General features: G+C 35.3%; 3 protein-coding genes across 4 annotated transcripts; 2 read left to right on the top strand and 1 right to left on the bottom strand.

Annotated features, from left to right (window-relative positions):
• The first annotated feature begins 919 nt into the window (after positions 1-919).
• On the top strand, positions 920-4832 carry LOC21385661. Of its 2 annotated transcripts, none has more exons than XM_024172227.1 (4): positions 920-1599; positions 2855-3436; positions 3839-4127; positions 4386-4832. In XM_024172227.1, exons 1-4 carry the CDS (start codon positions 991-993, stop codon positions 4391-4393), a joined length of 1488 nt encoding a protein of 495 aa, XP_024027995.1. In that variant the 5' UTR covers positions 920-990; the 3' UTR covers positions 4394-4832. The 2 variants fall into 2 exon arrangements, with proteins under 2 accessions (XP_024027995.1, XP_010088540.2); XM_010090238.2 differs by having other exon boundaries at positions 4383-4832.
• Positions 4833-5243: 411 nt separating this feature from the next.
• Positions 5244-6787, bottom strand: LOC21385660 (putative pentatricopeptide repeat-containing protein At3g28640). The gene is given in 2 exon segments (XM_024172234.1): positions 5244-6271; positions 6274-6787. Coding segments are annotated over 2 exon segments (1542 nt in total).
• A 2965-nt stretch (positions 6788-9752) lies between these two features.
• Positions 9753-24300, top strand: LOC21385659 (uncharacterized protein YtfP). The gene is made up of 16 exons (XM_024172217.1): positions 9753-9914; positions 10037-10162; positions 10262-10321; positions 10670-10783; positions 10857-10944; positions 11106-11248; positions 11330-11431; positions 11904-11975; positions 12059-12158; positions 12262-12344; positions 22838-22915; positions 23000-23098; positions 23214-23264; positions 23356-23412; positions 23783-23824; positions 24104-24300. Exons 1-16 carry the CDS (start codon positions 9783-9785, stop codon positions 24188-24190), a joined length of 1434 nt encoding a protein of 477 aa, XP_024027985.1. The 5' UTR covers positions 9753-9782; the 3' UTR covers positions 24191-24300.
• Positions 24301-27281: the final 2981 nt, after the last annotated feature.

Genomic DNA, 27281 nt, shown 5'->3' with positions numbered 1-27281 from the left:
CACAATCAGTTTTACGTTATAAATAGTTTTGCTAATTATGATTCTAAAACTATATGTTAAATGGTTTTGTGGATTATGGCTGTAAATAGGCAAGACTTAAAGATTGACTGTATATATGTTTTGAGAAACATATATGTTAAGATTTGAATATTTTAATCAAGAAAGAAATTCGTAACTTATGTCTACTATATGACCTTTAAAAAAAACGTGCCGCAAATTTTAAAAAATTTCAGTAAATATAAATTAATTTTAACTACAATTACAATGACGGCCACTGAGTCGTCACAAAATTTTCTCCGTAAACATAATTATTATCCGTTTTACACAAGGTGAGAATTGAATTGTAAGAGGACTTTTGGCAAAAGAGAACTAAAAAAATAGGGGAAGAAAAAAGCCAAAAAAAAAAAAAGTAAACAACAAGGGAGTTGACACTTATAAGCGGAGAAAGTGAATAGAAAAAGGGTTTGTCTCTTTTATGTAGAGATAAAGATTAATCTTATATGGAGCTTGCAAAGACTGTAAAACATCAATTCGAGCAGCAAACACACCTCATCAGCAAAGACTATAAAACATCAATTCGAGCAGCAAACACACCTCATCAAGTTATTCAAGCCCGTACAATCTATTTTCAAGCCCGTACAATCTTATTTTCTTTGCTACTAGTTGTAGCATTCTCCGTCAATGCTCCATCTGCATCTTGGTCAACAGATTTTTTTTTTTTTTTTTTGTGGTGCTGGAAATCTCAGGTCAAGAGCATCTTTAACCGTGTATATAATAATATAGTAACATGAAAACAATTTAAAATCGAAGGCTCCTAGCTATTCAACGCAGTTTTATGTCATCCCCAACATTATCTATCCATAATATATATGTGTGTGTGTGTAGATATTCCACGAGTTCGTGTATTGGAATAAAAGAATACTGCCATACCAAACACTTATCGAACACATATACCCATCCCAAAAAGATCCAAAAAAGAAAGAAAAAAAAATGGAGTTTTTCAATAAGGCCAAGGCCGTACGACTCAAGAGCCACCTAGACAAGTACTTGAACGCCGACGACGACGAAGAGACCGTCCGTCAAAACCGAAACGGCTCGTCACGAAGAGCCTGGTGGAAGGTCGAGCTCGTCGACGGGAAGAGCCACGTCATCCGTCTGAAGAGCTTTTACGGCAAGTACCTCACGGCCTGGGACGAGCCCTTTCTCCTGGGCATGACGGGAAAGAGGGTCCTCCAAACGACACCCGCTTCGGAAAACGACACGGCGATGATCGAGTGGGAGCCCAGGACGGAGGCGTTCCAGGTGAAGCTGAGGACCAGAGGAGGGAAGTACTTGCGGGCCAATGGCGGGACGCCGCCGTGGAGGAACTCGGTCACTCACGACGTTCCTCACCGGACGGCGACGCAGAACTGGATTATTTGGAGTGTGGATGTGGTGGACATTGACGTGGTAGAGCTCATGACGGAGGAGGATTCTGTGAGATGTCGTTTGTCGCCTACGTCGAGCTTGTTGTCGTCGTTTTCAGACTTGTCGGACACGGGTTCTCCGTTGGGTATTGGCCCGGTTTCTAGGGGATCTGGGTTTGGAAGTTGCAGGGAGGTATGACTTTTGACTTTTGAGTATTTTATGATTTGGACCTTTTATTTTTTATATTTTATTTTTAGGAGGCATTTTGTCCCCTTTCCATCTTAGAGGAACTATTATTTCTAAAATTTGCCGTTGAGGTAATGATTTTAGAATTCATAAGAAAACAAAAAAAAAAAACAAAAAGGAAAAAAAAAAAAAACAAACATTGATATGTCTATTATTGCATACATAGAAAGAATATCAACTTTGATAAGTATATAGGCTATTTCGACTTTTGCAAACAGGAAAGGGAAAGAAATTTCTCAAAATTGAGCTGAGAGGAAAGCCACTAGCTATTTCTTTTTCCTAGAAAGCACAATCTTAATATAGAAGTTTTTTTTTTTTTTTAAAAAAAAAAAAAACTCTATTCGTTGGTAACATTTCAGCATCTTGAAAAAAAAAAAAAAAAAGATTACAACTAGGATGAAATATTCCTTTTCATATAATTTTTTTCCCAATTTGAAATTTTATAATCATCTTATATGTAGTTTTAAAATAAATTAGCATATTGAAAAGTCATTTTCAATAAAGAAATGTTTAAATTCCATGAGTCAAAACGTGACATCTCGGCCAGCCGCCAGTAATATATACTGAGTTGAAATTATAAATTACTAAACGAACAACTGGTAAAACTAATATACTATATACTACGATATTTGCTTTTAATTACCTCTTGTTAATATATATACATGGAGACTGCGTCTTAGCTTATTAGGGAGAGTAAGTCAAATCTTAGAAGATAACAGATTACCCTATTAATTTGTATTCCAAATCTTATCAGAACCTATTTAATTATTTATTTATTTACTTATTTTTGCTGATGCAGAACCCATACAGTTAATTAAACACGCGAAACCATTTCAAAAAATAATAATAATAATAACCAACAAAAACCGTTCCATGCAAAACTAACAGAAATAAATCACGAGAACCACACATGCATCTTTGTTATTTACATTTTACGCGTAGCGCACACGATATAACGCTAAATTTATTTTCATACAAATATCACAGATTTTTCTCTCCTAATAAGATCAAATATTGGCTCTAATTATTCTATTTGATAATCAGTTTCAATCCAGAATAACAATTGGTTGCTTCATATAATCTGTCGATTCAATCTATTAAGGTACTATATGCAAACAAATTCAGTGTGTCATACAACCATGTATTGAGATCTATGGCGATTCAATTGTATCTTTTTTTTTTTTTTTTTTTTCGTTTTCAGAGTGCTATGGAACTCTTCCAAAAAGTCAGGGTGGTACGCCTGCGGAGCCACCACGAGAAGTATCTATTAGCCGACGACGACGAGGAATCCGTCTGCCAACACCGCAACGGCTCCGTCAGGAACGCGAGATGGACGGTGGAGATCGTCGACAACACCGGTGCGAACGTGTTGCGCTTCAAGAGCTGTTACGGCAAATACTTGACGGCGTCCAACATGCCATTCCTTCTGGGAATGACCGGAAAGAAAGTCCTCCAAACTCTGCCCACCCGGCTGGATTCCTCCACCGAATGGGAGCCAATCAGGGAAGGATTCCAGGTCCGTCTCAAGACGCGCTATGGCCAATTCCTCCGCGCGAACGGAGGCCTGCCGCCGTGGAGGAATTCGATCACGCACGACATCCCTCACAGAACCTCAACGCAGGATTGGGTCCTGTGGGACGTGGACGTCGTGGAGCTTCGCCCAAGATCTCCGAAACGTTCGCTGCTAGCATTGGCACCGTCTAGTCCTCCGCCTGATGCGTCTTCAGAACCGGACTCCCCGACCAAATTTGAACTTACATCTTCCAAACTTCCCAGCCACGAGGTTTGTTCAAATTAATATAACAGAACGTAATGTTCTGTTATTGTTAAGATCTAGACGCACTAATAATAACAGTAAAATGGCATAAGAAAAGCAAACAAATAAAGACTTAAAATTTTGGTGGTTTACCTAAATATAGGAAGCTATATCTACTTTCAACCGTTACGGTAATTCACTATGACGAAGAAGAAAATTGAATAGAAATCACAAAGTGCTCATTGTATCTTTTAACCTTTCTCACTTAACCCTAAAAGTAACACCTCTCCATTTTGTCTCTAGTTCATAGTAATAATTAAGCTTCATAACTTAATTTTTGTGATATGTTACACCATGACAAGCCTTGTTTAGTTACTTTAGTACTTGGTGCTCTTCTCTGACGCTTTGTACTTATTTCTTGAAATGCAGTCAAGTGATTTGTTTGATGGTTTGGCGGCGAAAGCCGAAGGAAGGACAATCTACTACCATGTGTCGAACGAGAACGAAGATGAAGACGAGGCAATGGAAGAACTTTTCTTCGCATTCAAAGGCAACGGCGTTGAGGAGTTAAAGGAAAAATTGAAGGAAGAGACGGGGCTTCACGACATCGTTGTGTGTTCTCGCAATCCATTAAATGGGAAGCTCTATCCCCTTCGCTTGCATCTTCCTCCAAACAATACAGATATGCATGTTGTAGTTGTTCCCTCGTCATCTGAAGGTAATTAGTTTTCAATATGAGCTTTTGTAATCAGTTCTTTTTTTGTGTTCTTATCTATTGGTCATCTTGATTACTAAAGCGGTTTTGATGCATGCTGTTGTGATTTTAGAAATATGGTTCAAAAAACATGTTTTGGTTTACTAGAAGTATTTGTTGTTTGGTTTATACATGTTAGTGTTGGCTTGCTTTTTGATAACTATTATTGGCTATCTATTCATGTTAATTGGACCATAATCGTCTTGTGAACATTAACAGCAGGTAGGTGATCACTGGAGACTGCAGTTCCAATGCAAATAAAACTGAACTTGCAGAACCAGTTAACAGCATTAAATGTCTATATACTCTGTATATACAGCTTCTTAATCTGCTCAGACTGCCAATAAGCAATTGAGAGAAGGGTAGAGGGATCGTTTTTTTATTGAACAATGCTATATGGTACTAGTGGTGCTTAGCACCACCTACTAATAAAAGGTGCTGCAGAACTCACATGTGAGGCTCATCTTTTATTAGTGATGGTGAGGCTCATCTTTTATTAGTGATGGTGCTTAGGCCGGTGTCCTAAAGTATTTTTCTTTTTTATTACTTGAACCACCGAGGAAAGAGAGGATAGCAATATTTGCAACAGCTATAAAGTATTCTGAAGGTTGTTATTTGTTATGGGCATTGGTGAAGTTTTATCCCATTCTGAGAACTTGGATGTGAATAAGAGCCAATTTTTTAGACAATTTTCTGCCGTACACGTACTCTTTTTCTTACAAGTCAATATCTCTTATGAATGCCAATTATTTTTGTTGTATATACTTCCTAATAAGAACTGGAAATAAAGTGAAATATGTTTGCATGTTTATTTTTACTTGTGTTTTATAGGCCAGCTGAATCCATGAACACGGGTGGGTTATAACAGCTGGAAAGTAAAAGAAGTTTCAATCATTCAATGACACCATTCCTTTTTTTTCCCCCTCTCTCTCTCTCTGATTAGCGCAATGACATTCAACAATGCACTTTGGAATTATTCTTGGGCCAATAGCAGGTGAAGCTGAAACCAGAATGAAAAACACATGTGAAGCAGAACAATTAACCGAAAATTAAGCACCAAGAGTTCAGTTAAGATTCCGATTAACTGTTATTATGAAGTAAATATTCGTATGTTTCAGCATATTCTGCACAAGGGTCATGAATCGAGTTAGAAGATAATAAATATAGCATTACGCATATCTTAGCTTGACAAGAATGCACAATATCTCCTGAAACAAACTCATTCACCCTTCCATCAACCTCTACTGTACTGCAACCTGGTGTCTTCCTGATCCCTTTATCACCAATCATCTTCCGTATCAGAACTGCATCTTCAGTTCTCTGAGCAGCCAAATAAATGTTCGATAACTGTACGTACACACCATCTTGTCCTCTCTTGTCCTCATTTTCTAGCAGCACAAGCTCCTTAACGGCAAGCTCTGCAAGATCTACATAGTTACGGATACGGCAACCGCTTAGTAAAGCACCCCAAACAGAAGCAAGTGGCTTCATGGGCATTCTTCTAATGAGCTGATATGCTTCCCTTAGCTTACCTGCCCTGCAGAGCAGATCCACCACACAACTATAGTGCTCATGTTTCGGCAAAATACCATATTGACTTTCCATGTTGTGCAACAGAAGTTGGCCTTCCTTTTGGAGCCCTGCATGAGTACAAGCAGTCAGTACTCCAAGAAGGACAACCCCGTCAGGCTTGAGCCCATCATCTGCCTGCATCCTCTCCAAACAACGAATCGCTTCCATCACCTGCCCATGTACTGCGAACCCCCCAATAATGGCAGCCCAAGAGAAAGCGTTCCTGGTAGGCATCTTCTCAAAGACTTCCACAGCCATGTCCAAACAACCACACTTTGTATACATATCAACAAGAGCCGTTCCCACAAACACGTCCGATTCAAATCCTTCCCTCTTCTCAATGTACTCATGTATCCACTTCCCCCACCAAAGAGCTCCCGACTGTGCACAAGCCGTGAGTGCAGTAACAGCGCAACATTCATCAAGCTCAACCCCGAATTTCAACATATCCCTAAAAACCCCCAATGCCTCAGAAGCCAAACTACACCGAATATACCCGTCCATAAGAGCATTCCACTGGAAAAGATCTCTGTGACCTCGAACACTTTCCTTGCATCCTCCATAACCTTACACACCACATACAATCTAATAAGCGCAGTCTGAACGTAACAATCCAATAAATTCATCCCATTTTTCACCACCCGACAATGAACTTGCGTGCCTTCGAGAACCAAGCCGCCATTGACGCAGGCCAAAAGGACAAAACTAAAAGTCAGGTTATCGGCAACTTTGTCTTTCACCGTGGGTTGGAAGTAACGGAGAGCCAAATGAGGCTGAGAACTGCGAGAATAGGCCCTTATGAGAGTGTTGTAAATGAAGGAATTGGGTGTCTGGATTTGGTTAAACATAAGCGAGGCGTGTCGGAGGTCGCCGGAGTCGGAAAGCGCGCAGAAGGCGATGAGTTTGCTGATGGCGTAGTTGTTGAGGTGGAGGCCGGTGGTGATGAAGAGGGCGTGGATGGGCTTCAGCTGACGCATGTTGGCGCAGCGTTGCGCAAGAGATATGAACCGCTTCCAGTTCCATGATTGGATGCTGGCGGTGGCCTGACTCATGCACGAGGATGTATAGTCTAAATGCTATAAAACTCAACTTAGAGGTGTCAAGGTACCGTGTTTATATATATATATATATGACATGGAATAACACAGACATGGAATAAAATTTATGGTCTTTATTTGTTAGTTGCAAGATCTATATTTTTACTTTTTTTTATTTTGACATGATTTTAATTAAATTCAAGAATTAAATAGACTCTATCATTAGAAGACCTTACCTTAAAAGAATCTACAAATATCTAGTCGGGAAGAACACTCGTGGCCCTTATCTTACTTTAGGGGCAAGAAGTTGTCACCGTCCCGCCCTAAAACATATTTGCAATCCCTTGATCCTGCTATATCAGGGTGCGCCTATGTGGGAAAATGCATAGCTAATTTGGTAAAATGGATAAATGCATAAAAATGACTTAAAATAAGAAAAATAGAATTGAAAAATAAGACAAAAGTTTAGGTTGAGCTGGACGCCAGACTATTATTCTCATTTAAAGAGAATGAATAACTCAATTGTTGTCATCGTAATTGGAGATTTTAACAGAATATCTTTAGGAAATTTCCGAAAATGTGAAACTAAAATGGGAGTGAATATGGTACCAGTTTGGTTGAATCACGCAATGTTGACTTTAAGCCGCCAAGATAATGCGACTATGATAAGTGACGATGATTCATTGCAAAATTCAACGAAGTATTATGCTTGATGGCTGAAATGTAAATTATCTTGGAGTTCTCATTGATCGGGTGGTAAAATAGACCATGTGCTTATTAGGCTCGACAATTTTTTCTCATAACATGTTAGATCCGACGTCATAGTGTTTATTGTCTGTAAAGCTAATGAAAGTTGATTAATGCCGAGTAGAATACTTTTTATTGTATATAAAACTAATGAAAGTTGATTAATATTGAGGAGATAGTTCATGATCCAAAAGACGGTCTATTTTATTCAAGTCACAAGACAATGACAAAATTTACAATTAACCAACACATATTATTTTATATCATATATTAAAAATGTATAAACCTCTACCAAATATCCTCTATATCTTCATTCTCTACCATACATACCACTAATTCCATTAAAATATGCATATCTTCATTCTCTTTATACACACCACAAAATCTATTGATAACAAAATCATAATTATGTACTTTGTTTATCAAAAGTACTCTACCTAAGAGTTTGTAAATATTAGAGTTAACAAATTTGCATGTACATACCACTAATTCGATTGAAATATGCATACCTTCATTCTCTTTACACACACACCACAAAATCTATTGATAACAAAATCATAATTAAGTACTTTTGTTACCTAAGAGTTTGTAAATATTATAGTTAACAAATTTGCATGTTCATCCCATTATATTACACTACCTTACTCACAACAAACATTTTTCCTAGCGATGTGGGAGAATCACTTTTTGTTTGTTAACAAGTTACCGTCCGTTTATAAGATTAACTAACTTTTTAAAGAATATCATTTGAAAACCAACCTACTTAAAAAAAAAAAATTAACTTTAGTAGTTGCAAGTTTTTTTTTAAAATTTTATTTTTAAAGAATACAAGCAACAATTTGATGGAAAAAATAATGTTTTGTAAAACGACGTATTAAAAAAAATCATAAAGAGTAACACAACGTCATGTTTTGTTTTTTGAAGAGTAGACAAAGTATAGTGATAGTGCGAGAAATATCTTTATGAGTGTGTATATATATATACACAAGTATGTATTTGATTTCTTGTGCATTTTTCCTAAAGTTTTATTCAACCATAAAGATTAAAAGTAGAAAACATGCTCGCCAAATAAAGAAGAAAGAAGCGCCTTTGACACAAGAAGTGAGCTCACAGCCAATGTCTCAGACCGCACCACGTCATTCGAGTTATTTGCGGTAACTACTCAAGTAACCCTGGCTGATTTTGAGCAAAATCAGCTTTATTTGGGATTATTATGAGACGTTTGGTAAGATAATTCATACTATGATTTGAATCATGATTTATAGTTCGTTATAGTATTTTTTTTCATAAAAAATACACGTAAATAAAAAATGGTTCTAATCTCATGATTCTAATCCATGAACCAAACTTCTCCTTAATATTGTATTAGATGGATCGAGTTTTTAGGTAAACCTGTTTAATGGTGGTCCAATATGTTTATATAGGATTCTTTTATACTGTCAGGAAGAATATTCTTGACACTGTATCGAAAGATATAATAATTTGTGAAATTTTACGTTAAAATTAAAAACTCGCCATAAAATTGTAAAAGTTACGATAACTTGTAAATTTTATGATAATTTACGTTAAAACTTGTAAACTTAAACTATTCATCGTATTTAAAATTTCACAAATTGTCATTTAAGTTTACAACGTGATCATTTTAGTTTATAAAGACTAATGTAAAATTTTATAAATTAACGTATCTCTCTGTACGGTGTGGGAAAAAAGACCCCGACAACATAAAAAGATCCCTTTATATATTGGTGTTTGTTATTGTGTTTAAGGGTTCGTTTGGAGTAAAGATCCGTACTATAGTTTAGATCATAGTTTGTGGTTCGCTACAATTTTTCTTCTCACAAAAAAAAACATAAATTAAAAATAATTTTGAATCATGATTCTAAATCTGGGGATGTTTGATTGGAGGATTCAAATCATGATTTAAATCATGATTCATAATTTACTATAGTATTTTTTCTCACAAAAAATATATATAAATAAAAAATAATTTTAATCACATAATTTTAATTCCTGAACTAAACGTCTCCAACCAAATGTCCCATAAATGATTTGAGATTCAAATTTCTTTTTACCTTTACACAGATTGGTGTTTGTATTGCTTTTTAATATATTTTTCTTCCATTCCAAATAATGTGCCACCTGTCCGACCGACAGGCGTCAGATGTTATCTCTAACCGCACCATGTGTATTGTATACACTGATGTCATGACTACCTGCTCATTTGCTGGGAATCTAACAGCCGAGGGCAGTGTGCACGCGCGGCATGAGCTTCACTTCGACCCGCTTTCTCCTCCACTGTGGGGTTTCGTGTGCCACCCGAGAGTTTGGCTGCCTCCCCTCAACTCCCACGACGCGCAAATTTTCTACCACTACCGCCATTCCAATAGCCCCAAGGGTCAATATCTATTTCTCAATTCTCAATGCTCGATCGCTCCTAAAACTTTTATGGGCATTCTTTTTTATGTTTTTGGTTTTATTGGAGTTTCAATATGTGTGGTGATTTTCTCCGGTTGGCAGAGAAGTGAAGAGCTATTGGTTGTAGCTGGTGGTGGAGCAGCTGGTGTTTATGGAGCAATTAGAGCCAAGACTGTTGCGCCTCAGCTCAGTGTTTTGGTTATTGAGAAAGCAAAACCTCTTTCTAAGGTTTCTTTTCCTTTCAAATTTTCTCTCCTTTTTTTTTTTTAATTAGTTCTTATAAAATAAAATTTTTAAAAAAGCTGTGTTCTATAATTCTATTGGCAGGTAAAGATTTCTGGAGGTGGCCGATGCAATGTGACTAACGGCCATTGTACTGACAATATGGTGAGTTTTATTTGTGACTGAAAGTCTCTTTACCGTAACATTTTGCCTGATTCCTTTTTTTCTTGGTTACTATGCAACTATAAGAACAACTAGATTTTGGTTCTCTATTGAGTTTTCTGTTCACATTAGAAGATTTATTTACTTGGGTTTTGTTCTTATTTAGGAAGAGAAATTGTTGCCTTTATGTTGCTTTGCCTCCATATAGGAATTGGAGAATTTTCTCCACATTTGTAACTAATGCTTAACAGGCTCAAGCTATAATGTCTCTTTTTTCCCTTTGTATTTAGAATTGTAACTTGAGGATTTTTCTATGCACAAATAATGTTCACAATGATGAATTTCTTCTAGGTTTTGGCAGAAAATTACCCAAGGGGTCATAAAGAATTTAGAGGATCTTTTTTCGAGATGCACGGGCCAGTTGATACCATGTCCTGGTTTACAGATCACGGAGTGGAGCTCAAGGTTGTTCCACAAACTCCATGTTACTTGTTTCATATGTATTTTGCATGTTTAATATACGCGTCAGTGCTCACAGGTTGAGGAAGATGGAAGGGTATTTCCTGTCAGTAATAGTTCTTCTTCGATAATCGATTGTCTCATGTCAGAAGCAAAAGGGAAAGGAGGTAGTCCATCCTTTGAACTATGGTACTACTTGATTTCCTTTCTAGTTCTTGCACTAGCTGGGGAGAGGGTCTTGCATTTCTTTACTCGAGAAAATACGAAAAACCTTTTCTTGTTATCAAGGATCCTAAGTTGTTCTTCTAATATAAATGTTCCTTATTAGTTGTTATGCAGACTAAAAAAGTTGTGAAAACTGCATCTGCTAATGACGGGAAATTCCTCCTTGGTATTGAGAAGAATGCTTCTAGCTCTCTTGAATATGTTGAAGCTGATTATCTATTGATTGCTAGCGGTAGTAGCAGTCAGGTTGGTTTGGACATATGGCCTTTTCTTGCAATCTCATGTCTTCGGTTTAAAATTATTGAAATATGTTTGTTCTTTTCACAGGGTTATAGTCTTGCATCTCAGCTTGGTCATTCCGTTGTTGACCCTGTGCCAAGTTTATTTACATTCAAGACGGCAGATTCACAGCTAGCAGAGTTGTCAGGAGTAATGCCCGTTTACAAATTACTCTTTATTAATGATTAGCAATAGCATGTTTGTTGTTACTCGTGAAACATATGCACATAGGTGAAGAAAAAACTTGCGTGTAGTTCTTGACTATTGATGATTTTGTTGAAACAACATTCTATTAGAAAACCCGAACTCAAAGTGACAGCAGTAATATTTTTCTGCAATGCAAGCAATCCATAATTGACTAGGATGATAAAATGGCTGTATGTGGACATGGAACTAAAAATTTGGAAACCATTTGTCCTTTCAAGAATCTTCCATCTTTTATTCATTGGCAATGGTTTCCTTTTTTTTTTTTTTTTTCCTTTTAAACCTCTAAGAACAGCTTATAATTACCAATTTAAAGGCCCTGTTCATCAGAATCCACATAATGTTGAGTTAAGACTGCATGATATTATTCCTCTGGGCTAAATTCAATAGTACCGTCTTTTCCCTTTTTGATATACAGGTTACATTTCCTAAAGTTAAGGCAAAGCTGATATTAGAAAATGTCAAAAGGAACATACAACAGTTTACACAGGTAAATTTTGCTCCTTGCCGTGATCTTACCACTGATTTTAAATTACATAACGTTAGAAATATCCGAGACCTTTGGAATTGTAGGTTGGGCCCATGCTAGTGACTCATTGGGGACTCAGTGGGCCAGTAATTCTTCGGTTGTCAGCTTGGGGTGCTCGTGATCTATTCAGTTCAGGTTACAAAGGTAAGGAAATTTCCCCCATCTTTTCTTTCCCCTGGTTGTCATATTATTCACACTTCAAAATATGAATTTCGTCATTTCTTAACTTGATGGTGTTTGGATGCAGGGATTGTTATGGTGGATTTTATGCCCGATTTGCATATAGAAGATGTTAAGTCGATCCTTAGTCGACACAAGCACCAGTTTGCAGTATGCCTGAAACTTGTTGCTTCATTTGTGAACTTCTATGACTTCTTTTTTCTTTTGTAGAGAGAGGGTAAAAATTTTGATTTTCTGTAGGGAAATTTGTTTGAAATGAGTTTGTTGGAAAAAAGACTAATAATTCGAGGTATACCCAACTCTGTGTCTGGTTGTCAAAACCTGAAGTTGACTTTTTAACTCGGAATCTGCATAATATGACAACCTATGTAGCTCTCTATAAAACCAAATATTTCAAGCTGGCTTATGCTTTCGTAAATGAAGATACGTTAAAGACACTTTAAAATTATCCTTCTGTCGAAGACCTAGGGTTTTTGAAAGTTAGGAAATTATCTTTTAAGGAGATTATCATTCTAAAAGTTAGGAGTTATCTCTTCCTAGATTATGTTTTTAAATTTACAAATCCGGATAGAATGTTTGATTGGGTCTAGATAAGGATGACTTGGAATCCAATTAGGATTTCATGATTAGGTTAGATTTTTTAAGTTAGTTTTATGCCTATAAATAAGCTTGTAAATTCTGCATATTAATAATAAGAAAATAAGTTCATTTTCTTCAAAAAAATTACATGGTATCAGAGCTAGCTCTTAAGTTTTAATGGCAAAGACTGCCATGACCGGAGCAAGTAGGACCTCTGCTTCTTCAAGGGATTCCGTAGAGAATGAGCAGTCCAAAACCACTGCCATGACCAACGGCACAGACCCATTAGCACCATATGCAAATCCTTCTCTTCAGATCACTGTTCACAAATTAAATGGCAAGAATTACCTGGAGTGGGCTCAGTCCATGAAACTCGCAATTGATGGAAGAGGAAAACTTGGCCACTTAACCGGAGAGGTAAAAAAACCAGCAGTGGGTGATCCGAATCTAAAGGTATGGCGATCCGAGAGCTCTTTGATAATGGCGTGGCTCATCAACTCAATGGAGCCGGCTATTGGGAAACCCCATCTATTCTTACCAACCGTCAAAGATATGTGGGAAGTTGTACGTGAGATGTTCTCAGACCTGGAAAACTCCTCACAAATCTTTGAACTAAAGACGAAGCTGTGGCAATCTAGGCAGGGAGATCAAGATGTCACAACATACTACAACGAGATGGTGACTTTATGGCAAGAATTGGATTTGTGTTATGAAGATGAATGGGATTGTTCTACTGATAGTGTGCGGCATAAGAAAAGAGAGGAGAATGATCGAGTTTACATGTTTCTAGCAGGACTCAATCAAGAATTAGATGAAATAAGAGGAAGTGTCTTAGGAAAAAAAACTCTTACCATCTATTAGAGAAGTGTTTTCAGAAGTTAGGAGAGAGGAGGCTAGGCGAAGAGTGGTGCTAAAAGCCTAAGAACCGAAGCTCAATCTTGAAGCAGAAAGTTCGGCTCTAGTCTCTAGAGGATTTGATCCGGAGGAAAAAAAGAAAAAGAAACCATGGTATGATCACTGTAAAAAACCATGGCATACAAAGGAAACATGCTGCAAACTTCATGGCAAACCGAATAATTTTACAAAGAAGAATGGAGGTGATGGCAAAGCATTCCAAACCGTGAGTGAGGATTCTCAAAGGCAGCAAATCAACTCAGAAATAACCCAGTTCACAAAGGAACAACTAGACCATCTGTACAAACTATTTCAATCTCCACAATTTTCAAATTCTTCTTGTTCTTTAGCTCAAAAGGGTAATGATCTCATTACAGCTCTCTCTAGTATAAAATCTAATATGTTTTGTCTATAGATTATTGACTCTGGAGCCACAGATCACATGATTGGCTCTTCAAAACTATTTTCATCCTACAAACCGTGTGCAGGGAATAACAAGATCAAATTTGCAGATGGATCCTTTTCAGCCATAGCTGGAATATGATCAGTCAGCGTTTCTCCATCCCTCACACTTCATAATGTCCTTCATGTTCCAAATTTGTCTTGTAACTTGTGAGTTTTAGGAACTAACCTCGGGGAGGACGATTGGCAGTGCTAGAGAGATTGGTGGACTTTATTTCTTTGAAGATGGATCCGAATCAAGAAGACCGACACATAGTACTTGTCTTGAATCTATTTCTATTACTAGTAGGGATGAAATAATGATGTGGCATTGTAGGTTAGGCCACCCTAGTTTTCAATACTTAAAACATTTGTTTCCAAACTTATTTAGAAATAAAAATCCATCTTCATTTCAGTGTGAATTTTATGAATTAGCTAAACATCATCGTACCACATTTCCATTGCAACCATACAAGGCTTCAAAACCTTTTTCATTAATACATAGTGATGAATGGGGGCCTTCACGGATCACAACACCATCGGGAAAGAGATGGTTTGTCACTTTCATAGATGATCACAAATGGGTAAGTTGGGTTTACTTACGAAAAGAAAAGTCATATGTGGAGGAGGTGCTCAAAAATTTTTATATAATGGTGATGACAATTTCAAACACAAATCAAGTTTTTCGAAGTGATAATGGAAAAGAGTATTTTAACAAGATTTTGGAAAAATTCTTCCTAGAAAAAGGCATAGTTCACCAAAGCTCGTGTAATGACAACCCTCAACAAAATGGAATAATTGAACGAAAGAATAAAACCTCCTAGAAGTAGCTAGAGCACTACATTTCACAAATAAGGTCCCGAAGTATCTTTGGGGGGAGCTATCCTCACAGCTACCTACCTTATTAATAGGATGCCAACTAGGGTGTTGAAACTCAAAACACCATTACAGGTTCTTTCAAGTTGCTATCCAACATCTAGGTTATCACCTACACTTCCTATAAAAATTTTTGGATGCACAGCCTTTGTACACATTCATGATCATAACCAGGGAAAACTTGACCCTAGAGCAAAAAAATGCGTCTTTGTAGGATATGTACCTACTCAAAAAGGTTATAAATGTTTTGATCCAATTTTTAAAAAAATGTTTGTTACCATGGATGTAACCTTTTTTGAATCTAAACTTTTTTTTGCTACTCATCTTCAGGGGGAGAGTACAAGTGAAGATGTAACCAAATTTAGAATTAATGATGTTTTTGATGTTTTTGAAATAGATTCAACACATACTCTTAATATTGAGACTGAAAATTCGGATTCACATGTTAAAAAACCGGAAAATATAGATGGAACAAATGATGTTTTACATATTGAAAATTCAAGCAGCCTACTGCCATGTCAAAATCAGAATCTCAGTAGCTCAGAAAATGGGAACAAGACTGGTACTAAGAATACAGATCTCTTGGTCTACTCAAGGAGGAAACAAAATTCAAAGAAACAAGGTCCCGATCCTCTACAAGACCATGAGTCCGAACTAAGGGAAGAACCAAAACACTTCCCCAAGTGCCCAGGTAACAATCAATCCAATTCTTGTTTAAATTCCAGTCCCAAGCCCCTTGATGATTCCATACAGTCTATCCCTAGTGCTAGTACTGAGTCATTTGATGATCTCAATATTCCTATTGCCACCCGCAAAGGTGTCCGGTCATGCACTAAACACCCAATGTCTAATTATGTGTCCTATAAGAATCTCTCTCCTTCAATTTTTACATTTACCTCACATCTCACTTATGTGGAAATTCCAAAGAATGTACAAGAAGCTTTACAGGTTCTTGAGTGGAGGAAAGCTATTTCTGAAGAGATGAGAGCACTTGAGAAGAATCACACATGGGAAGAAACGGATCTGCTGAGAGGAAAGAAAACAGTTGGCTGCAAATAGGTGTTCACCATCAAGTATAATTCGGATGGATCTCTCGAAAGGTATAAAGCACGGTTGGTGGCTAAAGGGTTTACTCAAACCTATGGCGTTGATTATCTCGAGACCTTTGCTCCAGTGGCAAAGCTGAATACCGTAAGAGTACTTCTTTCAATTGCAGCAACTCTTGACTGGCCGCTTCAACAGTTAGATGTGAAGAACGCATTTCTAAACGGAGAATTGGAAGAGGAAGTTTATATGGATCCACTGCCTGGATTTGATAAGCACTTTGGATCTAAGGTGTGTAAGCTAAGAAAATCACTTTATGGGCTCAAACAATCCCCAAGAGCCTGGTTTGAACGATTCACTCAGTCTATTAAAAATCAGGGATATGTCCATACCCAAAGTGACCACACTATGTTCATCAAGTACTTCGATGACGGGAAAATTGCAGTTTTGATAGTCTACGTAGATGATATCATCCTTACTGGAGATAATTCTGTTGAAATGAGTCGTTTGAAGGAAAGTCTGGCTTCAGAATTTGAGATCAAAGACTTGGGATCTTTAAAATATTTTCTGGGAATGGAAGTTGCTCGTTCAAAAAAGGGTATTGTTGTCTCACAAAGCAAATACGTCCTTGACCTCTTTAAAGAAACAAGAATGAGTGGGTGTAGGCCTGTTGATACCCCAATGGACCCTAACAAGAAGTTGGGAGATGCCAAAGATGGAGATCCAGTAAATACAACACGATATCAGAAGTTGGTAGGAAAACTAATTTACATATCTCATACCAGACCAGACATTGCGTTCGCAGTTAGTATGATAAGTCAATTCATGCACTCACCATGTGAAGAACACCTTGAGGCAGTATAGCTAATCTTGAGGTATTTGAAAAGCACTCCAGTGAAAGGACTCCTCTTCAAGAAACATGAGCAAAAAACAATTGAAGCATACACGGATGCAGATTGGGCAGGTTCCGTCATAGACAGAAGATCTACATCTGGATATTGCACTTATGTTTGGGGAAACTTAGTCAATTGGAAAAGCAAGAAACAAAGTGTAGTAGCTCGAAGTAGTGCAGGAACTGAGTACCGGGCAATGGCTTATGGAGTATGTGAAATATTGTGGTTAAAAAGGATCCTTGAGGAATTGAAGAAACCAATAGAGATGCCTATGAAATTCTACTGTGACAACAAGGCTGCGATTAGTATTGCTCACAACTCAGTGCAACATGAAAGAACTAAACACGTTAAAATTGACAGACATTTTATAAAGGAGAAGCTAGAAGAAGACACTATATGTATGCCGTTTGTTCCAACACAACAAATAGCTGATATTCTCACGAATGGATTATTCAGACCAAGCTTTGAGTTTCTTATCAGTAAGTTAGGCATGATAGATATCTATGCACCAACTTGAGGGGGAGTGTCGATGTAACAACCTTGTTGGGTTGACCGTTACTGTAACTAACTTTAACATATACTTTCTGAAACTCTCAAAATCTGAGAGACTTTTTTTTTACTTATTATAACGACATAAATTCTGGTTTTCACTTTTGAACATAGCAAAGTGTTTATACTTCAAAAATAATTCATTTTCAAAAGCATAAATTTACACAGGTATATTTTTGCTTCTCAAAATCCTGCTAGCTTACACAAACTCGACAATCATATTACAATCTTCAAAAAAACAAGTTTATAGACATATTCAACAAAATCTTTTAAAACTTTAAACTATTGCGGAAATGACTGTGTGCGGTATTCATTCCTCAACCTCCACTCTGTTCATTCACTGTCTCGCCATCAGTCCATCAAACATTATGTGCAAGTTACTTACCTACAGTATAAATACTTTGAAATAAGCTTTCGCTCAGTAAGTATGAATTATTACTCGCAAAATAACTGAAAGTTCACATGACTATATATGCATGAATTGATTATGTTGTCTTATGATGTTTTATCATAGTTTTACTGTCTGAATTAATCTTATTTACTGATAGGGTTTGCAAGGTCCTCAACGACACCGTGATTTCAACTGAACTGAGTACCTCCCTTGCGGAGGCTGGTACGGCACTCAACTGTGTTTCTTCTTATAAGTTCCTATTGACTTATTAAGGTGTATGCAATATGACAAAATAAAACATATTATTACTATAACATGAAATATACTTATATATAATTCGTATGTACTGTTTATTTTAAAATCTATTTATATTGTAAGCGAGATTCCTACTTACCTGTTTTTAGGAAGTGGAATCCTCTATTCGCCAAAGAGTCTGTTCTCTTTCTTTCTTGTTTTTGAGAATGAACACTTATTAAGAGTGTGAGATTAACTATCACTTGCTATTCTATTTTAGCAAACTTGAAAGAAAGTCTAACTTATCTATTTATGGCTCACTTTTTCTTTTCATATCTTAAGGATTATAAAACTTTGTTTCTAATTTAAAGATTAGGTTTATTGAATCCTGATTACCTTACTTTTTATTAGCAAAGTCTGAAATCGATATACTTTTTTGAAATTATACTTTGAGTTTTTCAGCGAACTTCTCTGTTCAACACCAAAACTGTTTTAACAGTTATGCAGTGTTTTTTTTTTCTAAGAAAATAGTTTAAAGCTTCTATTTAGAACTAAAATTAAGTTTAGCCTCAATTTATATGACTAAAACTAGGTTGAACCTCAAATTCTTAAACTAAATTTCGGCGAAATTTTGCCTTATTTTTCTATGTTTTCCGAGCTAACTTTAGCTCGCTTTATCCATTGTTTTCACCTTCAAACACAAACCATATCCTTTCTCTTTCAAATACACCATCAACATCATCATGGTTCTAGGGTTTCTCCATATTTCTATCAAAATTCTCTATATCAAGAATTGCTAGAAACAAAAGTTCAATAATTAAGAATTTATCCTTAGTTCACTAGATTTCAAATTCCTTAACCATTATAAGCAAATCACCATTTTTAGTAAATTTTTTTTCCATACTTCCCTACATTTCCACGGCAACCAAGGGAGAGGAAATAAGAGGAAAAACTTGAAATCTCACCTTAGGGAATGAAGATCAAGCTTCAGTGACGCTATTTGTCGATAATTTCGTCGATTTCCGCTTAAATCTCTTTTTCTCACTTTGGAATTTTTTTCCTCTCTATTTCTCTTGGCTGGGCTCTCTAGTTTCTTTTTCACGTGAAAGTGACCATTTACATGTATTTGTTCATCATTGAACCGGCCATCAAAAAGCAAGGGACCAAACAATGCAAAATTTGATTTTTTGAATGACTATTTTACAAAAATTTCAACAAATATCTCTTGCTTCCTCATTAAGTTTACTGGCTTGAAATGCCGGAAAAAATCCTAGAATTAATAATGTAAATTTATTTATTTAAGTCTAGGACTTCTCTCAGTAATTTACTGTCATATTTTGTGACTGAAGGATTTATAGAATTAATATCAGTATTCCTAAATTTTGTAGCAAGTCTTATGATGAGTTCATAATTTAAGAATAAGTAAATTCAGTTGATAAATTCCTACCGCAGTTAAGGCAGAAGAAATCCTTCGTGCATATACAGTTTGAAAATCATAATCTCAGGAATCTCTTAGTGCAGTATAATATTAGCAGCGTATAGAGAAACGCTCTAACATTTAAAGAGAAAACACTTAATTTTCAAACAGATAAGAGGAAATTAAATAGGTAGTGTATCAGTAAAGAAATTTAGATATAATATGGGTTCAGAAGTTGACAAAGTCGATAACTGAAATTTCATGTCAACTAAGTAAATTCTCAAAAGTCAGTATGAAGTAATAAGAATAGCTATAAGAATAGAACATTAAGGGGTGATTACTAAGTGTTCACCAAACCTTGCTTATGTAAGTAAGATGACATCAAGTAAGCAATTAGAAATTTAAATTAGGTAAGATACCGTTACCGACTTTCAGACTGCAATAAGGAAAGATGTGCATAATGCTGTGTTAAACCCACAAGTGGGCCAACACATGAATCTTAAGGTTAAGAAATGAAAAAGAATTGAAAGACATCAATTCTAGGGTTTTAGAAACAATCGGAATGAAAAATAGACGGAAAAAGGGGTTCGGAAGGCCGAATCGCGTAAATTGGGGTTTCGACTGATTTAAGTGGACCAAGTCAAAATTTGTTGACCAAGAGTCAACCCAAAACATCGCCTTCGAAAAGTAAGTCAAGAATGGTCAAGGTTGACTAAGTTGACCAACTATAAAAAAAAAAAGTAGATAAAACGCACACCAAACAGGAATTAAACGGAACAGAAATGAGATAATTATTATGAATCGATGGCTAGAATTTAAAGTAACTAAATTTATGAGTGGCTGAGATGAGGACATATGGAAAAAAAGGGGGGGGGGGGGTCAGCTGGCCAACTTAATGAGAAAGTAAGATATATTTGTTGGAATTTTTGCAAAAAGGTCCTTGGAAAAGTGAAATTTTGCATTGTTTGGTCCTTTATTTTTTGATGACCGGTTCAATGATTAACAAATACATGTAAATGGTCACTTTCACGTGGAAAAGAAATCAGATAGCCCAGCCAAGAGAAATAGAGAGGGAAAAAATTCCAAAGTGAGAAAAAGAGGGATTTAAGCAGAAATCGACGGAATTACCGAGGAATAGCGTCACTTAAACTTGATGTCCATTCCCTAAGGTGAGATTTCAAGTTTTTCCTCTTCCTTGGCTGCTGTGGAAGTGTAGAGAAGTATGGAAAAAAAATTTACTAAAATTGGTGATTTGCTTGTAATGGTTAAGGAACTTGAAATCTAGTGAACTAAGGATAAGTTCTTGGTTATTGAACTTTAGTTTCTAGTAATTCTTGATATAGAGAATTTTGATAGAAATATGGAGAACCCCTAGAACCATGATGATGTTGATGGTGTATTTGAAAGAGAAAGGATATAGTTTGTGTTTGAAGGTGAAAATAATGGATAAAGCGAGCTAAAGTTAGCTCGGAAAACATAGAAAAATAAAGTGAAACTCCGCCGAAATTTAGTTTAAGAATTTGAGGTTAAACTTAGTTTTAGTTCTAGAATTTGATGCTAAACTTGGTTTTAGTTATAAATAGAAGTTTTAAACTATTTTCTTAGAAAAAAAAAACACTACGTAACTGTTAAAACAGTTTTGGTGTTGAACAGAGGAGTTCGCTGAAGAACTCGAAGTATAATCTCAGGAAAGTATGTCGATTTCAGACTTTGCTAATAAAAAGTAAGGTAATCAGGATTCAATAAACCTAACCTTTAAATTAGAAACAAGGTTTTACAATCTTTAAGATAGGAAAAGATAAAGTGAGCCATAAATAGAGAAGTTAGACTTTCTTTCAAGCTTGTTAAAATAGAATAACAAGTGATAGTTAATCTCACTCTTAATGGGTGTTCATTCTCAAAAACAAGAAAGAAAGAGAACAGCCTCTTTGGCGAATAGAGGATTCCACTTTCTAAAAACAGGTAAGTAGGAATCTCGCCTACAGTATAAATAGATTTTAAAATAAACAGTACACATGAATTATATATGTTTAAGTATATTTCATGTTATAGTAATAATATGTTTTACTTTGTCATATTGCACACCTTAATAAGTCAAGAGGAACTTATAAGAAGAAGCACAGTTGAGTGTCGTACCAGCCTCCGCAAGGGAAGTACTCAACTCAGTTTAAATCATGGTGTCGTTGGGAACCTTGCAAACCCTTACGTCCCGATGATTGCGCGCAATGGTACGAGCACTTGGGCTCATCAGTAAATAAGATTAATTCAGACAGTAAAATTATGATAAAACATCATAAGACAGCATAATCAATTGATGCATATATAGTCATGTGAACTTTCAGTTATTTTGCGAGTAATAGTTCCTACTTGCTGAGCGAAAGCTCATTTCAGAGTATTTATACTGTAGGTAAGCAACCTGCACTTAATGTTTGATGAACTGATGGCGAGGCAGCGAACGAACAGAGTGGAGGTCAGGGAATGGATACCGCGCGCAGTCATTTCCGCAATAGTTTAAAGTTTTAAAAGATTTTATTGAATATGTCTATAAACTTGTGTTTTGTAGATTGTAGTATGATTGTCGAGTTTGTGTAAACTAGCAGGATTTTGAGAAGCAAAAATATACCTATGTGTAAATTTATACTTTTGAAAAGGAATTGTTTTTTAAGTATAAACACTTTGCTATGTTCAAAAGTGAAAACCAGAATTTATGTCGTTACAATAAGTAGAAAAAAAAAAAAAAAAAAAAAAAAAAAAAAAAAAAAAAAAAGAAAAGTCGCTCAGATTTTGGGGTTTCAGAAAATATATATTAAAGTTAGTTACAGTGACGGCCAACCCAGCAGGGTCGTTACAGTAGAAGACCTAGGGTTTTTGAAAGTTAGGAAATTATCTCTCAAAGAGATTATCATTCTAAAAGTTAGGAGTTGTCTCTTCCTAGATTATGTTTTTAAATTTAGAAATCCGGATGGAATGTTTGATTAGGTCCGGATAAGGATGACTTGGAATTCAATTAGGATTTCATGTTTTTAAGTTAGTTTTATGCCTATAAATAAGCTTGTAAATTCCGCATATTAATAATAAGAAAATAAGCTCTTTTTCTTCTAAAAAAACTACACTTCTCAATAGGTATAGTATTATGGTTGCTTGAGGAAAGTTGACAAGATATTATTGTCTGTGTTTTTGTTGACTACTGGCTAGTTTGTGTTGGTTAGTTCTAAATAGATGCAGACTTTTATGGTGATAACTTCATGGCCTTTCTTGTACATTTTTCCATTGTAGCTCCTTGTGTTGGAAGCTAACTTCTTATTTGTTTCCGGCACCTCTGCAGAAGCAAAAAGTGTCCAATTCATATCCGCCAGAATTTGGTCTTGTAAAGAGATTCTGGAAATATATATTGGATCGTCAGGTTATATTTCTTTTCTGAAGTGGAAGATGGAGTTTTGTTTCTTTCAAGAGAAAATTTCCTTATATATTCAACTTTCATACCCAGGGTTTATCTGGAGACGACCTGTGGGCTTCTATTTCAAATAGCTCTTTGCTTTCTGTTGCTTCTCTATTGAAGCATTGCGACTTCGGAGTTACAGGGAAGGTGAAGATCCGTAAACATTTTTTTCTTTTTGGGGAGAGAAAATCTGTAAACTTTAGGCTGTTGAATTTGATTTGTTATGTTTACTGAAAATGACATGCATTTCCTAACGGTGAAGGGTCCATTCAAGGATGAATTTGTGAAGGCTGGGGGTGTTCCGCTATCCGAGGTATCTCTCACTCTCTGTGTAATATATACTCTAATGTGTACACATGCATACATTCATTGAATGCTAAATCCTTTTTCTTGCTTCTGTGAAGATCTTGCTGAATACAATGGAAAGTAAAATTCATTCCGGTTTGTTCTTTGCTGGGGAGGTAATAATCCTTGAAAATTTTGTTGGTTTCTGTAAGAACTATAAACCAAAGCGTTTGAACAAAGAAACTAATGAAAGAGAGAGATTAGAGAATTTCTGAAGAATTAATTCTCATTATTGAATCTGATTGTTGTACTCATTTAAGTACTAGCTACTGATTAGATTGGTAACTAACTCAACTAAGCTAATTACAATTACATCAGCAGTGTAACAAACCCATAACTAATTATTACACTTACAAACTGTAACAGAAAAGTAACTAACTGCAGCTAAGCTAAGCTAACTACTATCGCTTACAGTTTCCATGACAAACATTTACAAACTAATATGAATGATGCTCAATTTCTTGCACTGAAGAGTAACATATGCAGGTATTGAATGTTGATGGAGTGACCGGTGGTTTCAATTTTCAGGTAAAGAAATATGATATAGAGAGAATACACACACACACACACATATATATGTATGTATTGGACTAGATGATGCTTACTATAATACTTACTTTGTTAAGAAACTATGTGCTCAAAGATGATAGTAGCAATTTGTCACAATGAAATGTTATCTTGCTCATATTTAATTGTTATATGATGAAACATTAAGTCACTCAACTAAAGTATTTGTCTATTTGATGTCTAGTTGTTCATCACTCTTCATTAGTGGACTCTCGCTAAGCCATTATTTCTTTTTTGCAGAACGCTTGGTCAGGTGGATACATAGCTGGAACTACTATTGGTACACGAGTGCATGATGCTCATCTCAGGGTTTTGGATTTAGGATAAGATTGGTAGTACGCAAGGGAATTGCTTTCTTATTTTCCTTTCTTTCTTTCTTTCTTTGTTTTTTTTTTTTTTTTTGTGCTAAAACAAGGGAATTGCTTCTTGAATCATATATAGTGAACCTTGTGATTGTGTTGTAAACTAACACGGTTCTCTTATATTTTCTCGTGTTTTTAAAAAAAAAAAAAAAAAATTCCTTCATTTATTTGGCAATTCTCTCATAATATCCTTTGTCCAACTACAATACAAACATCACCTTGTTAATGTTTTATCGCTACCTTTTTTTTTGTACAATTTTTATCTTCAAGTTGAAGACCCCTTTTGGGAAAGTGGAGATTAGGTGAGCAGTTGGGTGTCCTATCATGAATGCTTTTTCTTTTTTATTTTTTAATCGCTTTGGTGGATCCTTTCGCATAAAGAGAGCAAAATAGTGTTTGGAGAGAGAAAATGATGAGAAAATTTTAAGAAAGAATGCTTTCGGCTGAATTTCTATGGCTGAAATTCTATTATTCATCAAGTGTACAGTAATACAAGATTTGTAGTGCTTAATTACTAGTAAGTAGTTCTAACTAATCCCGTTATTCTCGGGCTTCAGTAATGAGAAATTAGTTATATGGCTAAAATTAATTAACAAACTTCTAGATTCTGCTTATGACTTTCTTGCTGAGCTGGACTTCTACTAAAAGCTTTAGAAGAAGATATTGCTTTAACACCTCCCCTCAAGCGAAAGGGAGAGATCTCTATCTTGAACTTGTCCCTTAAACGCAGAAATCTGTTTACTGAAAGTCCTTTCGTCAATGCATCAGCAATTTGATCAAATGTTTGTTAGTATCGATTTTAGTCTTTTAATATTTTATAAGACAATATGAATAATATAGAAATATAAAATAAAAAAATACGAGAGAAATAATATCGCGGTTTGATAACACCTTATTCCGCGGGGTCACGTTTAGATGATGAACAATCTATTAAGAACTATTTTACAATTTAATTGATCTCCTTTCATTCTGAAATCTTTCCAAAATTGATAAACAAATCTGTACACATTCTTAAACGACATAAGAAGATTATCTAACTATGAAATCTCAATTAAAAATCAATCAAATTAATTTTTCATCTTTAAATCAATAGTTTTAGAAAAATAAAAACTAAAACAAGTTTCTGAATTTTTTAAAATCTGTCAAAATAAACTTACCAACTGCATAAGCATTTGTAAACGCAATCATCTCAGCAAAATATTCTCAAAATAATGTTAATATCAATACACAAATTTGAAAACAAATTCCAACAATATCGAATTTCAAGCTGCTTTCTAAGCACCATATCTCTGACAAAGTAAATGTCAATTTCTATATGTTTAGTTCTTGCGTGGTAGACGAGATTAGCTGTCAAAGCTGCTGCTCTAATGTTGTCACTCCAAACAACTGGACAAGAACTTATTTGAAGAGGTTGAAATTTTGGAGGACAAAGGTTAGATCCGAGAACATAACATTTCAGATCATAGCCTCGAAGAGCCGAAAGAGCTTGAGATCTCTAAACAAGATAATTTTCTCGGTCCAATCGAACAGAAATTGATGTGTTGAGAGATGAATTGAACGGATTCACTCGTTGCGCTAGGGAAGAAGAAGAAGGACCTCCAGTAGAACTAGATGAAGACGAAGAACCAGAATCTCCAACAGTAGCCATTGAATCTCGTCTCTGCAAGAGAAAGAAGGGCTCTGACACCAAGACAAAACTAGTGTTTGGATAGAAAGAAAATGACCAGAAAATTTTGAGAAAGAATGCTCTCAGCTGAATTTCTGTCATTCATCAAGTGCACAGTAATATAATATTTATAGTGCTTGATTACTATCATGTAATTCTAACTAATCCCGTAATTCTCGAGCTTCAGCAATGAAAAATTAGTTACATGACTAAAAGTAATTAACAAATTTCTAGACTGTGCTTATGACTTTCTTGCTGAGTTGGACTTCTACTAGAATCTTCAGAAGAAGCTATTGCTTTAACAAAAAAGGGAAAGCTATGGTGGTCGGGTTTAAATTGATCTTTTTTTTTTTTATGTTTTAAAAAAATAAAAATTAAAACGTTTTTAAAACGGTGTTTAGTATAATAAAAATAAAAAATAAAAATAAAAATAAATTTTTAATTTAATATAAAATAAGAAATAAATGAAAAATGACTTTTAATTATTTTTTATTTTCTTCTCTTTTGAGCAAGAGAGAGAAAGGGAGACATTAATTTATTTTTTTACACTAAAAATAATCTTTTAATAAAACTATCAAACGTATTTTTAAAAATAATTTCTGTCTGAGATTAAAAACGTTTTTATTTTCATCTTCATATAAAAAAATAAAATTATTTTAGAGTGAGTTCTAAACGCGTCATATACTTTAAGATGCATTTTTTTTTAATTGGATTATTGTGTCTCAATTAACACAAATTTGATTGGAAACTCTTTTCCTCGTAAAATCTCAATCGCCTTTTTGACTGATACCAAGCTAAAGTGGCTTTGATTCCAATCACTTCCTCAGCCGATCGGATATCGTTCTGAATGAAATATACCATCTTCACATTTCAGTTCTGTTTTCCTAATGTTTTAGCAAATGACCACACATGTGCATGTGCCTATCACTTCCTATGTACATAAGCCGCCCTCTTGCAAAATAAATATAAACAGATGAGCCTTCTCTTTTACCCTTTTCTTTTCTTCTTTTTTTTCTGGTAAGAAAATTAGGATAATTATATTCCACAGCAAATAGGTTCTTTAGCCCAAAAAAAAAAAAGAAAAAAAAAAGAGAGAGATTAAATCTTCACGAAATGACCATGAAAATTGGACATATGTTTTATTCTTATTATTAAATCTTTTCCTTGGAATCATTAGTAAAATAGGTGAAATTAAGGGAGAGGTTCTTTGGAATTGATGAGAAAAATATTTGGCGAAAGGGACTTCCAACCCTATATAATTTATTTGACTGAGATATATTTTGGATAAAGAATGGTAATAGAAGACCAAATTCCGTTGCATATGACAAAAAAAAAATTGAATAATTCCAAGTAAAAATTACAAGACGTGACCTACTTTTAGAGTTGATTT

The sequence above is a fragment of the Morus notabilis genome, unplaced genomic scaffold (assembly GCF_000414095.1).
Source record: "Morus notabilis unplaced genomic scaffold, ASM41409v2 Scaffold1681, whole genome shotgun sequence".
NCBI classification, from domain to species: Eukaryota; Viridiplantae; Streptophyta; class Magnoliopsida; order Rosales; family Moraceae; genus Morus; species Morus notabilis.
This window is presented reverse-complemented; position numbering and strand designations above follow the sequence as displayed.

Coding starts and splice junctions, on each gene's coding strand:
- LOC21385659 (XM_024172217.1), top strand. CDS start 9,783: ATGAGCTTCACTTCGACCCGCTTTCTCCTCCACTGTGGGGTTTCGTGT. Junction 10,322..10,669: donor GCCATTGTACTGACAATATG/GTGAGTTTTATT, acceptor AATTTCTTCTAG/GTTTTGGCAGAAAATTACCC. Junction 12,345..22,837: donor GACACAAGCACCAGTTTGCA/GTATGCCTGAAA, acceptor GCACCTCTGCAG/AAGCAAAAAGTGTCCAATTC.
- LOC21385661 (XM_010090238.2), top strand. CDS start 991: ATGGAGTTTTTCAATAAGGCCAAGGCCGTACGACTCAAGAGCCACCTA. Junction 1,600..2,854: donor GGTTTGGAAGTTGCAGGGAG/GTATGACTTTTG, acceptor TTTCGTTTTCAG/AGTGCTATGGAACTCTTCCA. Junction 3,437..3,838: donor CCAAACTTCCCAGCCACGAG/GTTTGTTCAAAT, acceptor CTTGAAATGCAG/TCAAGTGATTTGTTTGATGG.